Genomic DNA, 14,897 nt, shown 5'->3' on the forward strand with positions numbered 1-14,897 from the left:
TATATATGTGTGTGTGTGTGTGTGTGTGTGTGTATATGCATAAGTTCATTTAGATCCATCCTTGTCATTGTATTTAATGGCACTCTTCCAGTTTCTCCTCTTTACCAGCTTCCATTCTACTGTGTTACTAACACTTAACTATATATCATATTATGCACACAATTTTTTGTTATCTTTGTAGAGATGGAACAGGTCAACCTTTCTGACATCATGTCAGGGACCTTACCTACTTCTTTTTGGAAGTGACAGAACAGAATTTTTTGGGACACACCAGGGTGTATGGAGAACAGTGTAATAAATACTCATTAAATAGCCTATAGAATCACTTAGAAAAGCTTCACCAGAAAACTCAAATGTATAATATGGGAGATCAGTAATATTACAAACATTGAAAGTGGGCAATAATCTGTTTTACTAAAGCTCTTCTTACTAGCTAGCAGTATTGGTGCTTGAGTTCAAGGTATCTGATGACTCAAATAGCAAATAACTCAAATCTCCTATGCTATGGCTTTAGGGTCTGCAAGTGTTTCAAATGCTTGAAAGCAGTTGCACAGCATGATAGTGTCCTTCCTCCAAGGAGATCCATTTAGAATCATAAACTGGGGACAGAGCAAACTACCTGCTTGTAGGAATTTGATCTCTAATTTGTACTGATGCATCAAGCACATATTTGCTGCTCTTAAATGATGTGTCTTCAACTGATGGATTGTATCTGGTTTGATTAAGGCAAATTAGATCATTTAGACATCACAGAGTTCATAATCTTCTAACATACAGAATTCAAGTTCACACTGCAGAATTTTTAATGATTTTCATCTAGATGCACCATCCTTTCTATAAATTAATGCATTTCAAGTGATATTTTTCAGCATAAATATGACATCTTTATTGCATTCTGTGCCTTTTTGGTACATTTTTGCATGTTAGATGTTAAATTCAGTCACAATATTTAATTAATAATATATACAATTGTTTAAGTGTAAAATCTGGTGCACAACTAATAAATATCAGTAAAGATGATAAATATAATTAAATATGTTAGAAAGTTCAAGAGAAAATTGGTATAAACTGTTAATAAATTTAATTGGAAGCCATAAAATTAGTAGCGTGCTCTGCGACCTCCCAAAAATTTAGTAATAATTAGGAGTTAAACTGGTAATCCAAAAGAGCTTCATTTTTCTGAACAACCTGCTCTTATATCAGAGTTAAAGATACAGGAATAACCATGCATTTTTTTTTTACAGTTCAGAGTGAAAAACAAACACAAGTACAAAATGAATGCAGACACCTATCATGTAACTCTTGTGCCTTCAGAGCAACATCTTTCTTGTGTCAGATTTATTTTAGTTATTTGTGGAGTAATTTACAAAGCCTGTATAATAGTCACGTGCAACAGAAGTCCACAAGCACTAACTTGGGATGGTTGTTTAAATTTTCATTTAGGGGCTTTACTTCCTTGTGTATGCTCTGTAATAAAGTCCTCTGACATAAATTATCCATCTATCTTTCCTAGTACAAAACTCTGCATTTCAGATACTGGTAGAACTGTTTAATTGTCTTCAACAGATCTAAAGCAATGTAACTCAAAGTTCTTCAAAGTGGTGATGGCAAATTATACGAGATGATGATTTGGTCTAGGGTGTTTTAATTTCTCAGGAAGCTTTATCTCTCTCTGAAAGCAGAAACCCATTGTTACAGTTATGTGTCCTTCCTATCTTGTCCAAAGGACTGGAAGCTCCATCTGTATTTTATTATTTGTGGCATTATCCCAATGGGCACAATGATCCTTAGCTGCATGATTCTTTATGTTCCCAGTGACACTCTGAAAATCTTACGTTATGGACTCGTTCAGGAGCAGCTGCAACTTACAAATAGGCAACATAATGTACTGGTAGAACAGTTTAAAAATACGAGATGTTGCTGCTGGGAGCAATAAAAATGGAACTACTTTAGTCTTCATCAGAGTTTTGTAGCTATAAGAGGTAATTTTTGGAAAATTGACCAGATTTAGAATTTTAGAAGCCATGAGCTATGATGCAAGATTTGCTTTACAAATTCTGATATGGATATAGAGAAAATGAATACCCTTTTCCTACCTGAGAGCTTTATGTTCCCTACATCATCTGTTATTTATTATGTAAATTTGTTGCTATAGCCCGGTTCATTATGCCAGAGTCCTCGGCTCCTTTTTATGGACTTTTTTAAAGCATATACACTGATAAACCAAAACTGTGTCTTATCATTAGCTCTCAGGGTTTTTCTCCTCAAGGCAGTGAAACAGACAGTAGTCTCTGGATATCCTTTCCTGAAGGAATGAGAGGATTCTTTGATCTATTGAGTTAAACAATTCAGTTATTCTTTTCCCTTGAAAATTATAAATCATCAGTTGTAATTAAATGCATATATGAATTAAAATACTTTCATAATTCTACCATCTTTTTCATTTTACTCTTAGGCATTTTTGATGTAAATGTCAAAAGGAGAAATATATGTATATTCAGCAGTCATCAGATTCCACGTCTTGCTCTTGCTCTTGTCAATGGCCATGTAATCGGAAAGGTAGGAAATGCTGTTACTGATTTCTGCTTCATAATTACGTGTCATTGCCTGATTCAAAATGGTGCTCTTTTAAATCTACCTAATAAATAATAGTATTTCCAGTCAGATAAAGAGTTAAGAATTGCAGAACTGAACCCAGGAAATCGCCAATGAACAGGTGAATTTAGATACAGGGATTTTTTTTCTTTCAGTTTACTTTTTACTCTCTGCTAAGATTTTTTACTAGAATAAATTATTTGACGCAGGAATAGCATGTCATTCCAAGCTGTAATTTATATCAGCTTGCCACATGCTGACAAGGTACCTGCAATGCCCTATTTTGTCTCTCCTCTTTTTTTTTCTTTTTTTTTCTTTTTTTTAAAAAAAGTGGAAATTCTAAAGATTGATTTTTAAACGTCCTTTTTTCCTTTGTGTCTTTTTCTAAGTAACATCCCTGTCATAAGCCAACTAATATACACCACATTTGTTTAGACTGACTTTGATTTGTTTCCTCCCATCTTCAAAGTCTTACTATTGCCTTTCTTTCCCAGCAATTGCAATATACAAGTAGGCAAATGGAGTTATAGAAGTTAATTCTTTATAAAACTCTTCTCATGGTGAGCAAAGAAGCTGTTTCTCTTTCACATTTTCAAGTTCTTCTTCCCCTTATTTATCCAATTAATAATTTCATACATAGAGCTGGTCTCACTCCTCTTTCACATCATGTGCATTAGCATGGGTGGGTATAGAATATTCTCAGTAGAGATGGGTTTTTCAGTGGGGCTAGTGTCAAGCTGTCATGAAAACTGTGAGACCTCCTTGCAGGACTTTCTGATGCTCATGTTCATTAGTGTAATTCTGATACAGAGAATCCCTTGCAGTCTGTCACATTGCAGTATATCTCACTGTATTTATTGGGTACTTAAATTTGAACTTTCTCTTTCCTGCTTTGCTACTGACATGCTTTATGATTTTGAGCAACCTATGGAAAATCTGGATCTCAATTTTCTTATTTTTAGTTGGGTAAGATGTTGCTTTTCCCATGGATTGTAAAAAATGCAATTTAAACCTATCCAAGGTCCTTGGAATGAAAAAAAGGTAAATGTAAAGCAAAAAGGCAATACAAAAGTTGCAATTTTTTAATGATACATACTTAATTATACTCAGAGGACATATTGGCTCACTCTTTTCAGAAGCTCTTAAGAAATCCATAAATTTCTTCCTTTACATTTGAAGGTATACCAAATCTGATAGACAAGTTTTTTTTGGATATGAAGCTTTTTCTTTAGAAAGTGCCTTGGAAATGAAAATTTTCCCTAGAAATATTGATTCTTCGAAGTCTTAAAAGTGCTGAAAAAATGTTAGATGATGTAAGCCAGAAATCTTTTAAATCATTAGAATGATTGTTAGCATTTAACATTCGTTAAAAACCTAGTTTTATTAAAAATGAGGATAATGATGGAGTTGATAAAATATTTAATTATGTGTTTTGTATACTGTGTCTTTTATACAATGGGATCACAGAATATTCAAACCTGAATGGGCAAACGTGGATGGAAAATTTCTTTACTTTTTCACATAAAACTTATGTCTCCCTAGGTGTTTAACAGTATAAAAAAATGAGGACAAACACAGAGGCAAAAGAGGGGGGGATGGTGGCAGAGAGTTCCTGTAGTTCATTTTCTGTTTATGTCAGTTTTATATGTCATATATGTAGGCTGCAACATTAAATCCATCTCCAACTGAGGCACCCTGGTATCTTTCATGTTATCTTCAGATCTCTGTTAATTTAAGATGAACTTTTCCTGTGCTCTGAGGTTCAAGAGTCCACAGTTTTAGGATTTAAGTATTAGGACTGCCAATCTGAAAAATATAAAGATGTTTTTATACTTGACTGTCAGTATTGTGGAAACTCAAACAATTCAGAACCTGTATTGTGATACTCTGTTTTGGATTTTGCCATATAGTTCATATAACTGATTAGTTCCACTTTGACTATGCTAGAGCAAAGACAAAGCATGCTGTGAGCTCTGTGTTCATCTTCAACCGAATGGTTGTGCTATTCTTGAGTCAGCCAGGAACCCAGGTCACACCATCACTTTCAATCTTCATGGCGAAGTACCTGATGAAACAACAGGATATGCTGGACTTTCCAAAGAATTTGTTGTGCATGTCAAGGTAAGAGGGGCAGAGACAAATTACAGAGGCTCTTCTAAAGTTTACTGTTATAAAGAAGATTTCTTATCAAATGTCGGCGGATTGCGAGCTATAAGAGTGATCCTTTTCCACCAGGTGGAGCTAAACTACAGTTTAACAGGTAGGCGGCACTAGCCAAGTTTCCCTTTCCTGCCCTCCTGGGAGGAGAGATGCCAATACTGCAGGTGGTATACCAACTGGGATGGGCTATAACGCAACGAGATGTGTGTCTCAGCTCTGTAGTAAAGCTTGGAAAAGTAGGACGGTAGGTACATACAGGAGAGCTGCATGGTTAATTACCTAAAAAGAGAAAAAGGAAAAAGAGATAAGCTCCTTAATTTGACTGTGTGCTCTGGATGTTGTACTTGCGCTGCTGAACTATAAAAAGTAGGGAAGCTGTGGAGTAGGGAAGATTTTCTACTTTTTAGGTTGATGTGTGCACAGAAAGCAGCAAATACTTAAAGACTGAAGACATTCTTGGTTTACTTGGGGCTCACTATGTTTTATGCATGAATAGGTGCTTGAGATAGTGTGAACACTATCAGTATCAAAGCTTAATATGGAGAAAAACTGTGCTATTGAAGAAGGACTTCTTGTCTCTGATCTGCAGGGTGTGTTTCACCATGGTGCCATCATTCTGCTTAACACAAGTCTCTGCCAGGCTCTGTCCCTTAGACCTGATGGGAGCTGCAGTGGAGCAGGTCAGCAGCAGCCAGAATCCTACTGGAAGGTGCATAAAATTGGCTCTGGACTCTGCATGTTTGAAAGTGTGAGAAACCCAAGGATGTATCTGAAGATCAAAGATGACCAGTGTAATGGAACAGTAAGCATTTCTTGTTTGTATTTCTCTGTGGAGACAGTTTGCGTAACTTGTCAGTGATAGGAGAGAATCTTTTTTTACTTGCTTGGATAAAAATTGGATAAAACATAATTCAGATTTAAAAATTTTCAGATCTTTTACTTCATTTGCCCAAATAAAAATAGAAAGATACAGCGAGAGATGCTGTCATGTCTATTTGACAGTTGACTGTAAAGATCAGATTAGATGTTTACTCAGAATGTGGATGTAGTTAAAATTCATGTGTTGCGAGAGAGTTGATGACTCTGTCAAGACTCTGTTCTGTTAATTTGATTTTTGTTAAACACCCAGTTAAACTGGTGTGAGTTTGGAAACTGTTGCATCAATGTTGGTGTCCCAGCTTTTACAAATGAGTGTTTTGTCTGAAATGAAGAAGCTGTTTTGTTTTGTTTTTTTTTTTAATTCATCAGGCAACCACATACAGTTTATTCTTCAAATACTTCACCAGTATTCTGCATATTTAGTAATAACTAAACTCAGCCTGGTGGATGGTTGAAATATTCTGATTTTGGGGCGTATAATATTCTCTATCTGCTAGCAGTTTAACTATTGCAGATTCATATTTGAGAGCAAAAAGAAGAGTGAGGCATCGTATTTGCTCATTAGACTCAATGTTTACTAATCCTATAACTGTTTGCTGCTATGAACTGATATTATAGTTTTGAATATGTGAGAACACAAATATGTTCAGGGGCTTAAAGTAGTATTGAATCTAAATAAATTGATGATAAACCCCACTAAAGAGTCATTAAGAGGTAAGCAATTGTGTATTACACTGACTTGCAGTTTGAGTCTGTTCATCCAAGTTAAAATATCTCACATTCTCACATAATTTTTATTTGGGAGTTTCAACATGTGAGTATGAAGTAGAGCTATGTAAGAATTCAGATGTGAGGTCCATTAGAGCTTTGTCATTGACTCCAATATAGTTCGATCAGAGATTAAGGTATTTGTACCATATTTTGAATATAGGCTTAATTTTTTAGCAGTGCCTTCACCAGGAGGTCTGGATTGAAAGGAGTATTTAACGTACAACTTGAATGTTTTTCTTTAGCAGTTTGTGTATTTTGAGGTTAAAAGTATAATATGAGAGTGAGTGCTCTTCTCTGAGACACGTTATACTAGGATTTTTATAGTCTGTATTTGGTACTGGCCAGAAGGATATTCTGAAAGCTAGGTAGTCTTTGATGTCTCAGCCATATTACTGTGGCTGCTACATTTGTGTGTGGTCCTGTGTGCTTTAAAATCAACAGACAGGCTAATTTATTGCTATTAAAAGGTGGCATGGTGTAGAGGTCTACTGCGGCTTTGATTGTGTAAAGGCTTTGAGATTGATCTTGTAAGTGTTATGAAATGGAGGAAAAAATGTTAAGAGTTGCAGTTCATGAAAAGAACAAAAGCATATTTAACAGATGTTATATCGGTAGCATTAGCAAATTGTGCTATTTACCAATTTGTATATCAATATACTTGGATTTCCAAATTAGGCATTTTCACATTCCCTAATCATCTGAAAGTTGTTTAAGTGTGGTAATCCTTTGAATATATCCTAGACTTTGCCTAAATCCTAACATAAATTAAAATGCTTTCATATGTGGTCTTTCACTCACTCAAATTATATGATCAATCTTTCTGGTCACAAAGGAATAAACAGGAATAAGGCGCAGGTATGTCTTTGTGTGTATATTAGTGCAGCATGTTGTGAAGAACCTAAAATTAACCTGAAATGTTATTAGAAAATAGTAATATTTAATTCCTAAAAAAACATCCACTTGCCTTGCTCCATCAGTTCAGTTGTTAAATTCATGTTTTGTTTTCAATTTCTTAGGGCACAGGTGATGAATACTGTCACTTTAGAATTGAGAAGAATTTGGAAACTGGATCTGTAAGTCTAGAATCAGTGCAACATAAAGGGATATATGTTGGTCTCCTGCCAGATGGCCAGACTAAGCCAGTCATTAACACTGGAGAGAGGAACATTTTTTTCTACCCACAGGTCATCAAATGTATGTGATTTCTTAATATTGTACAGTTTGCCTTAGTGATTAGTATTTCTAACTGAAAAAAATCAAAGCAAAATTGTAAAAGCGAAATTGAAACCATTTTACTTATTTTCTTTTGGTAACTTTAGAGCTGAAAAACTTACTGTATGCACACAATTTCTCCTGCATACTTAGCTAATTTATCTACTTTTCTCTCTTTTTATAACAATAAATGATGCGGAAGAAATAATTTTTTTTTTTTACTAGTATATTCATTAAGTGATTCTTCTGTCCCATAGTCAGATTTGAGAGCTATTGAGGTCCAAAATCTTCCTCACTAGGGAGCTGACTTGTTCTAGTCAACTAAGTAGGACTCAGAAATTAGCTCTCAGCACACTCTGGATCATGGCAACTGGATTGTGTGCTGATCTCTTCTCCTGAGGAAGAATGAAAATATTAATTCATTGGACAATTCTCCAGATTCAACCTGGAGAAGAGAAGGCTGCGTAGAGACCTCATAACAGCCTTCCACTATCTGAAGGGGGCCTATAAGGATGCTGGGGAGGGACTCTTCATCAGGGACTGTAGTTTTAGGACAGGGGGTAATGAGTTCAAACTTATACAGGGGAAATTTATATTGGATATAAGGAGGAAGCTCTTTACTGTAAGGATGGTGAGGCACTGGAATACGTTGCCCAAGAAAGCTGTGAATGCTCCATCCCTGGCAGTGTTCAAGGCCAGGTTGGACAGGGCTTTGAGCAACCTGGTCTAGTGGGAGTTGTCCCTGCCCATGGCAGGGGGGTTGGAACTTGATGATCTTAAGGTCCTTTCCAACCCTAACTATTCTATTATTCTATGACAATTAGTTACCAAACAAAGCCAGCTGACTTGGATTATAACTGCAGAAAACAATGGAATTAAGCACTTGTATTCTTCTCTGGTGGACATTGCTACAGAGATCAAGAAATGAAAAATCTCATGAGAAAGGTAAACTGGACATTTGAAATTGAAGGAGGCAGTCAGGTTTTTGCCAGGCACAGTCAGAAGAAGCTCGTCTTGAATGAGCTTGATCTTATCTTCAAGAGAAATTATCTAAATGTACAACCAGTCATATTATTAATTGTTCTATATGTATTGTTACTGAGACATACAGAAGCATTATGAAAGTCACTGTAACAGCACCCCTACCATTCAGTCCCTACTTGTTGCAAGGTGACAAGAATATTTCGGTCACTGTGTCCTTGTAGAAATGAGGAAAGTATATTTTTCTTTGTTACTTTTCGGAAGAGCAGCCTTTTCAATGGGAATTCTCAACAAAGCAGGGCTTACTGGTGCCATTAAAATAAAGCTAAATATTACTTTGTTACAGGCTCCAGTTCTGCTGAATCCTTGTTGCTCAGTAAAAGGAAGATAAAGGGAGCTAATATTTTCCATGATTATCTGTTTGGTACTTTGTTATCAGAAATGGCCTCTAGCAGTTTTCATTTCAGTGTTCACTCTTAAAGAAAACACCAGGAGGGTGGAGAGGTTTATTTTAGGGAAAACTGCATTTTAACTAGTCATTTTATTCATACATCCATGTTAAATAGTTACTTAGATTTTCAAAGCAGTAAAAGGACTTTATTGGAATGCCAGATTTTTTTTTACCTTTTTTGTGGCAAACTACTAAATATAAAAGCCTATTGCTACTGGCTGTGCAATACTTAGAGAAACAATTTCAATGTCCACCGTGTTGAACAATTGTGAGATCTGTTATTAGCACTTGTCACTGAATGCGTGTGAAGCTTCCAAGCAAGAAAAAGCAAATGGTTTGAAGCTAGTGACAAAATTTACATTTCATTGTTTCAGTTGGCCGGGAAAAGCCTATGGGAACATCTGCAGCACCCAATCAAGAGAAAAAAGACTTCAGTGAATCTCAGCTCCAACTAGCAAAAGCCCAGAAGCCAGTATCTCAAAGCTCTTTAACTTTTCCACCCTCAAGTAAGCAACAGTTTATGAAGTATTTGTGATATAGCATTGTGTTATGTCTGTCTTCCATACACGTTTGCAGTGACTTATCCCAGAAAGGCCAATGAATAGCTTTTCTAGACTATTGGTTTATGCATGCATACATACAACATAAAACACATTACTGGTTATTGTTTTTTAAAAGGACATTAGAATGTGGTTTACTGATAAGGCAATAATCGGTGAGTTGAATAACTTCACATTGCTCTTTTTTTTAAAGTAACTAGCCATCTATCATAAGGGCTATTTTTGTGGAAATGAACAGTTTGCTATGACACAGAGCCCAATCCAAAGATCACTGAAAGTAACAGAATATTTCTTATTTATGCTCTCTCTTACATATTCTGCTTTATGATTCACTGAGGGAAATAAGAAGGTTTTGGTGCACTGTATGCTAGCTTTATGCCTGTGTTTTAGCAGGTAGGAGTAGATAAACAATGTTCTGGTCATGCTTCTGGAGTGATAGTCTACTGGATGGGTTTTTTTGGAATAAACCACCACTTTCTTCTTTAGCAACAGAAATTGCATAAATCACAGAAGACAATGTTTTCCAAACTCAAAACATTTTACAAGAGTATTCGGCCTCCTAGTAACCAAAGATGTGTCAAACAGAGAATAATATATCTCTTAAGGACAGGGGATGATTATGTTTACTTCATGCCTCTCTTTTATCTCAATGTACCCAAGGATGCTGTTTGCACAGCCTGAACCATGTCACATTGCCATGAAAAGCAGAAGGGATAAATGGGACTATCGAGCTTCACACAGCATATTGAGGCACATCCACATGGTGCAAACATATCTGTTACTTTGAGTGAGCTTTAAAGACAAGGTTATATTAGAGATTCCACTAAGAGAGACATGCTTAGTCAGCTGGAGGTAGTCTCAAAGGCATTCATGTACCAAATAATTCAGGTGGGTTGCTGATTTGATTATAAGCTTGGTCCTCAGTCTGCAATTTCAAAGAGTACATGAAAAGCCTGGCAATGTGAACAAGACATCAAATATGGCATACTTGTTCATAGGGTATAAGGTGAAGTATCAGTAAGGACTTAAAAAAAATTTGTTTGAACTCTTAGTTCAATTCAAATCATAAATGTGGATTATTATTATAAATTACTATTTGTTTCTTCCAATGTTTCCATTCTTAGCTCGAATTACTCACTTTCAGTTTCTATTCTATCAGAATTCATGCTGTATCACTGTATTAGCCTTCCCAAAGTGTTGTGGGTTGTCAGCAATTGGTGAGATATGCTGTATCTGAAACCCATGGCAACAATACACAAACCATCAAACCTGTTTTCAAAGAAGCTGGATGTTTTTGGTGTTGGATACAAATAATCCTTTTATAGAAGCAGTATCTGCTGTGAAATTGGTCACACAGAGACTATAGAACTTTGTAAGAAATATTTCTAACATTCATAAATTTGGACTCTGCTTATGCAAGGTGAATAGAAATATCAGTTACTCTGCCCTTCAAATGAAATGCTAATTTTTAGTAAGATATCTTAATTCAGAATACTTTAAAGGTTATTGACTTTTTATATGTATAGGTGAGCCTTAATTTGAAGCTGATAATCATTAAATACTCATTTGCTTTTTCAATCCTGGCTAACATTCAAAAAAGGGGTAATTGTATTGAGTACACTTAGAATACAAACTCAGAGCAGATTAACCTGTAGGCTGACCAGGCCGTCTTTTTTATGTCTGTGTCTGCTAACCAGTAGCTGTGTTTTGGTGGTTGTTTTCACAAATAATAATTGATTTAGCATTAATTAAACTGAAAACTGTGCCACAGCAACTGGGGCTTCTCCTGTTGCAGTGTGAGTTCTCTGTCCCTCAAAAAATTTCTTTCACTGTAGAAGGATAATGGTAGGTCTCAGCTTCTACTCAACAGCTCATGGGATGGAATGAGTATAGGAAACAAGTCAGCTAAAATGCGAGCAAGACACCATTTTACAGACTCAAGACAGATCAAAAGCACTCCCCAAAAGAGAAGGGAAATACTGTATTCATAGCTAGAGTACCACAAAGTCTAGGGATAAAGGAGATGAAGCAGAAGACACTAAAACCTTAAAAATAACAAATTGCATCTCTGAGAAATTATTTCTATGCCTACCATGTTCCTTTCCTGTATGTCTGGGATACTGTTAGTTACTATTAATATTTAATATATTTTACTTAGAAGAGTAAAGAAGATTCTAATCAATTCTGATCTTATTTCTATTTGGATTACATTGGAAATGATGATACAAAAAGGTGTAATAAACGTGTCAACTTTAGTGTCCAAGCTTCTGCTTTAAAGATTAGTTTTTCTGATGGTTCATTTCAAAAGTGTCACTCAGTCATAACGATCTTGTCTCAGAAGATCATTTCTTTTTGCTTTAGATTTAGGATAAGTAAATAAAAAATAAAGTTATTTTTATGAAACTGCATGAAGAGCTGTGACTTCACCATTCTCATGCAGACCTATCAGAATGAATTTTTGTCAGAACAGATTTACAGCATGGTGTCATGAAGTGTGTAAGCTCCCATGACTAATGCAGGGTAACCATCAAATGCTCTTTTCAGGCTGGAATATTTTTAACCTGTAGCAAATCAATGCCACTGATTTCCATTTGTAAGAAGAGCCAGTAAATTATGAGGCAAAAAGCATTCCAAGCCTGTGAATTGTTTGTGCATTGTAATTGTTTCCAAGAGGGAATAGCCTGAGGTTGCCGTAGCTGCTTAAACTAGTAGTGTGGTTTAAGCCCGAGTATGCAAATCTTGTGCTAAGCCTATGGAGCAGCCTGGGATTCCTTATGCTTCTTGAACACCTCTGCATTTCATGAAAATATTCATCTCTGTATAAGAAAGGTGTGGGTTTAGATAGCTGGAAGAATCTCTAGCTTTCAGAGTTACAGGTGAGAAGCAAGGTAACTACAGTTACAGAATGTCATATACTCAAGTTCTCAAAAATATTTATTATACCAAGTAACTATTTTGATATCATTCCTTCAGTTCTGAATGACGAGTGTAATTAAGTTTTTAGTCAGGTAAATACAAGATATTTGTCTTTTTGCTTTATTTTGAGTGTATGGATTTTCCTTTTTCTTTCAGAATAACTTGTTCTCAGACATGATGAATAATCTAATAAACCCAGTGATTTTTATGACACTATTGCTTATTTCTAAATTACTGTATCCAGATAATTCCAAAGTCATACTACTACTACTGCTAAAAGCACTGTTGTAAAAGCCATACTATTGCAGTTCTGAATTCTTAAAAATTGATTAACTTAATTTTAGACTCTTTACCAAGGCTGAAATTCCCCTGACTCCAGAATTTAGTCCTTTCTTGTCATGTAATCCGGTACTCGATCCTAATTCCTTTGCAATTCCCTGTGCAGTTATTCCACATCAGTTGAATTCAGTGCTAGTGCATCATAATTCAGGTTTGGTGCTTTAGTTACCGTGTTGATTTAACCTATAGGACAATCGACCCAAGAAACTACGTAATTAATTTTAAGTCCAATTTTTAAGAGAAAAGGCATTTATTTACTATTGTAAAAGTGACATTTAAGGAAATTTAAAGGGAAGATCAAGACCATGTCTCAGTATTGAATTGATCCTTCTTTGTTTACCCAATTTGTTTCAGAGGTGTTTCAGTAGGATATGGAATTTGTTGCTTATAAAATTTTATTGAGAAGCAGGTCTCAAGGATTCAAAACTGTTTTTCACTTTACCTCCAAACTTACATTTTAATGCTAGCAGCAAGACATAGATAAATTTTGCAAATTTCTGTGATAGGTACTGCTTTATTTTAGTAGCATCATAGGATGTTTTGGGTTGGAAGGGACCTTAATGTTCATCTAGCTCCAACCCCCCTTCTTCTGGCAGGGACACCTTCCACTAGACGAGGTTGCTCAAAGACTTGGCGTTGGCTGGGATGGACTTAATTTTCTTCACAGCAGTCTGTTCTGGTGCTGTGTTTTAGCCTGGTGACCAAAGCAGTGTTGATAACACACTATTGTTTTAGGTGTTGCTGAACAGTCCTTGCACAGCACTGAGTCCACCTTAGTTTCTCTCTTTGCCCTCCCAGTGAGTAGGCTGGGGGGAGGGTGACAACAGCAAGGGCCTAGGATGGAACCTACTGATGGTAGGATGGATGGACCCCAGCTGAACAAAGAGATGCGCCATACCATATATTGTCATGCTCAGGAATAAAACTGAAATAGTTGTTACCTGGGGACTAGCTGGGTGTCATTCTGCTGGAGGTGAGTGATGGTGTTTTTTTAACATTTTTTTCTATTTTTATTTTTTATTTTGCTTTGAGGTAAAGGCAGTTTAATAAGTGAAGGGGGAAAACTGGAGCCCAGAGAAGCCCAGTGCAGTATTTTAAGCAAGCAAATAAAAAAGGGCTCTAATAGCAAGGTATATAATGCAGCAGGAACATACATAGTGATGCAGTGGGAATTCTTCAACAAATCCGTACCAGTGGCTATTTATGAATTCTGCAAAATTGTAAGAAAACATCATTATGTGTTGGGAGTTTCTGGCCTCCAAAAGCTTGGTTCATAGAAAGCTGCATAATGGATGAAGGATGAGCTGGGGGATACAAAAGAAAATTAATCTGCAGTACAGATTATAGTCACTATGGTTAGCATATTAAGAAGTCTCTGCAGTTGCATGGAGAGACCTCACGGAGAGCAGTTTGGGAACCCCTGCAGGGCACAGTATACAGATAATGTGGTAGTTCATCTTTTCAAATGTAGGGTTTATATCTGCCTCTTGTGCCAGAACAGATTATAAATTCTTGTGGTCTTGTGATCCTGTTTTGGAGAGGACTTCATGATTGGTGGTCACCTTATTGAAAAGTAGTGCTCCAGACACCTGATGTTTGCAAACTCCACATTGCTTAGAATACTCAAACTAAATTCCTTTACCTCTTTATCCAAAGAGAGTCTATTTTTTCAATTCTCATGTGCAGATGTGTCTCTTGAAATCTTTGTGCATATATGTATTTCTCTTAAGGGAGATGGAAGATCAAGTGAAATATCTGTTTTCCAAAATGATATTTTCTTATCCATTAAATCCATGAAACTTATTCATAAAGTGGTACTGTGCTGCTACTCTCATATTCATACAGAACCATGCTTAGCCCAAATGCTGGCACTGTGTGCACAGGTATAATTGGGCAAGGCTACATTGTGCTTTTTTTGAGTATTTTACAGTATTTCATTAATAATTAACTTGAAGAAAGTTAATTTCCTGAATGATTTCTTTTTTTCCTATTTGAAATAAAAATTGCCTCTATTCTCAGACATGTGATTCTGC

At 36.0% G+C, this 14,897-nt stretch overlaps 1 protein-coding gene across 1 annotated transcript in view; it reads left to right on the plus strand.

The window, feature by feature from the left end:
- Positions 1 to 5,355: 5,355 nt before the first annotated feature.
- Positions 5,356 to 14,897, plus strand: part of LOC133206644 (lipoxygenase homology domain-containing protein 1-like) — a 141,024-nt gene continuing 131,482 nt past the window's right edge. Inside the window, exons 1-3 of the mRNA XM_061342777.1 lie at positions 5,356 to 5,557; positions 7,422 to 7,599; positions 9,424 to 9,555. Of these exons, the coding sequence (XP_061198761.1) occupies positions 5,492 to 5,557; positions 7,422 to 7,599; positions 9,424 to 9,555 (376 nt within the window). The 5' untranslated portion in view covers positions 5,356 to 5,491. The remainder of the gene's footprint in view (positions 5,558 to 7,421; positions 7,600 to 9,423; positions 9,556 to 14,897) is intronic.

The sequence above is a fragment of the Neopsephotus bourkii genome, unplaced genomic scaffold (assembly GCF_033783945.1).
Source record: "Neopsephotus bourkii isolate Nb327-2 ecotype Australia unplaced genomic scaffold, CSIRO-AGI_Nbou_v1 NB_1820, whole genome shotgun sequence".
Classification (NCBI taxonomy): domain Eukaryota; kingdom Metazoa; phylum Chordata; class Aves; order Psittaciformes; family Psittacidae; genus Neopsephotus; species Neopsephotus bourkii.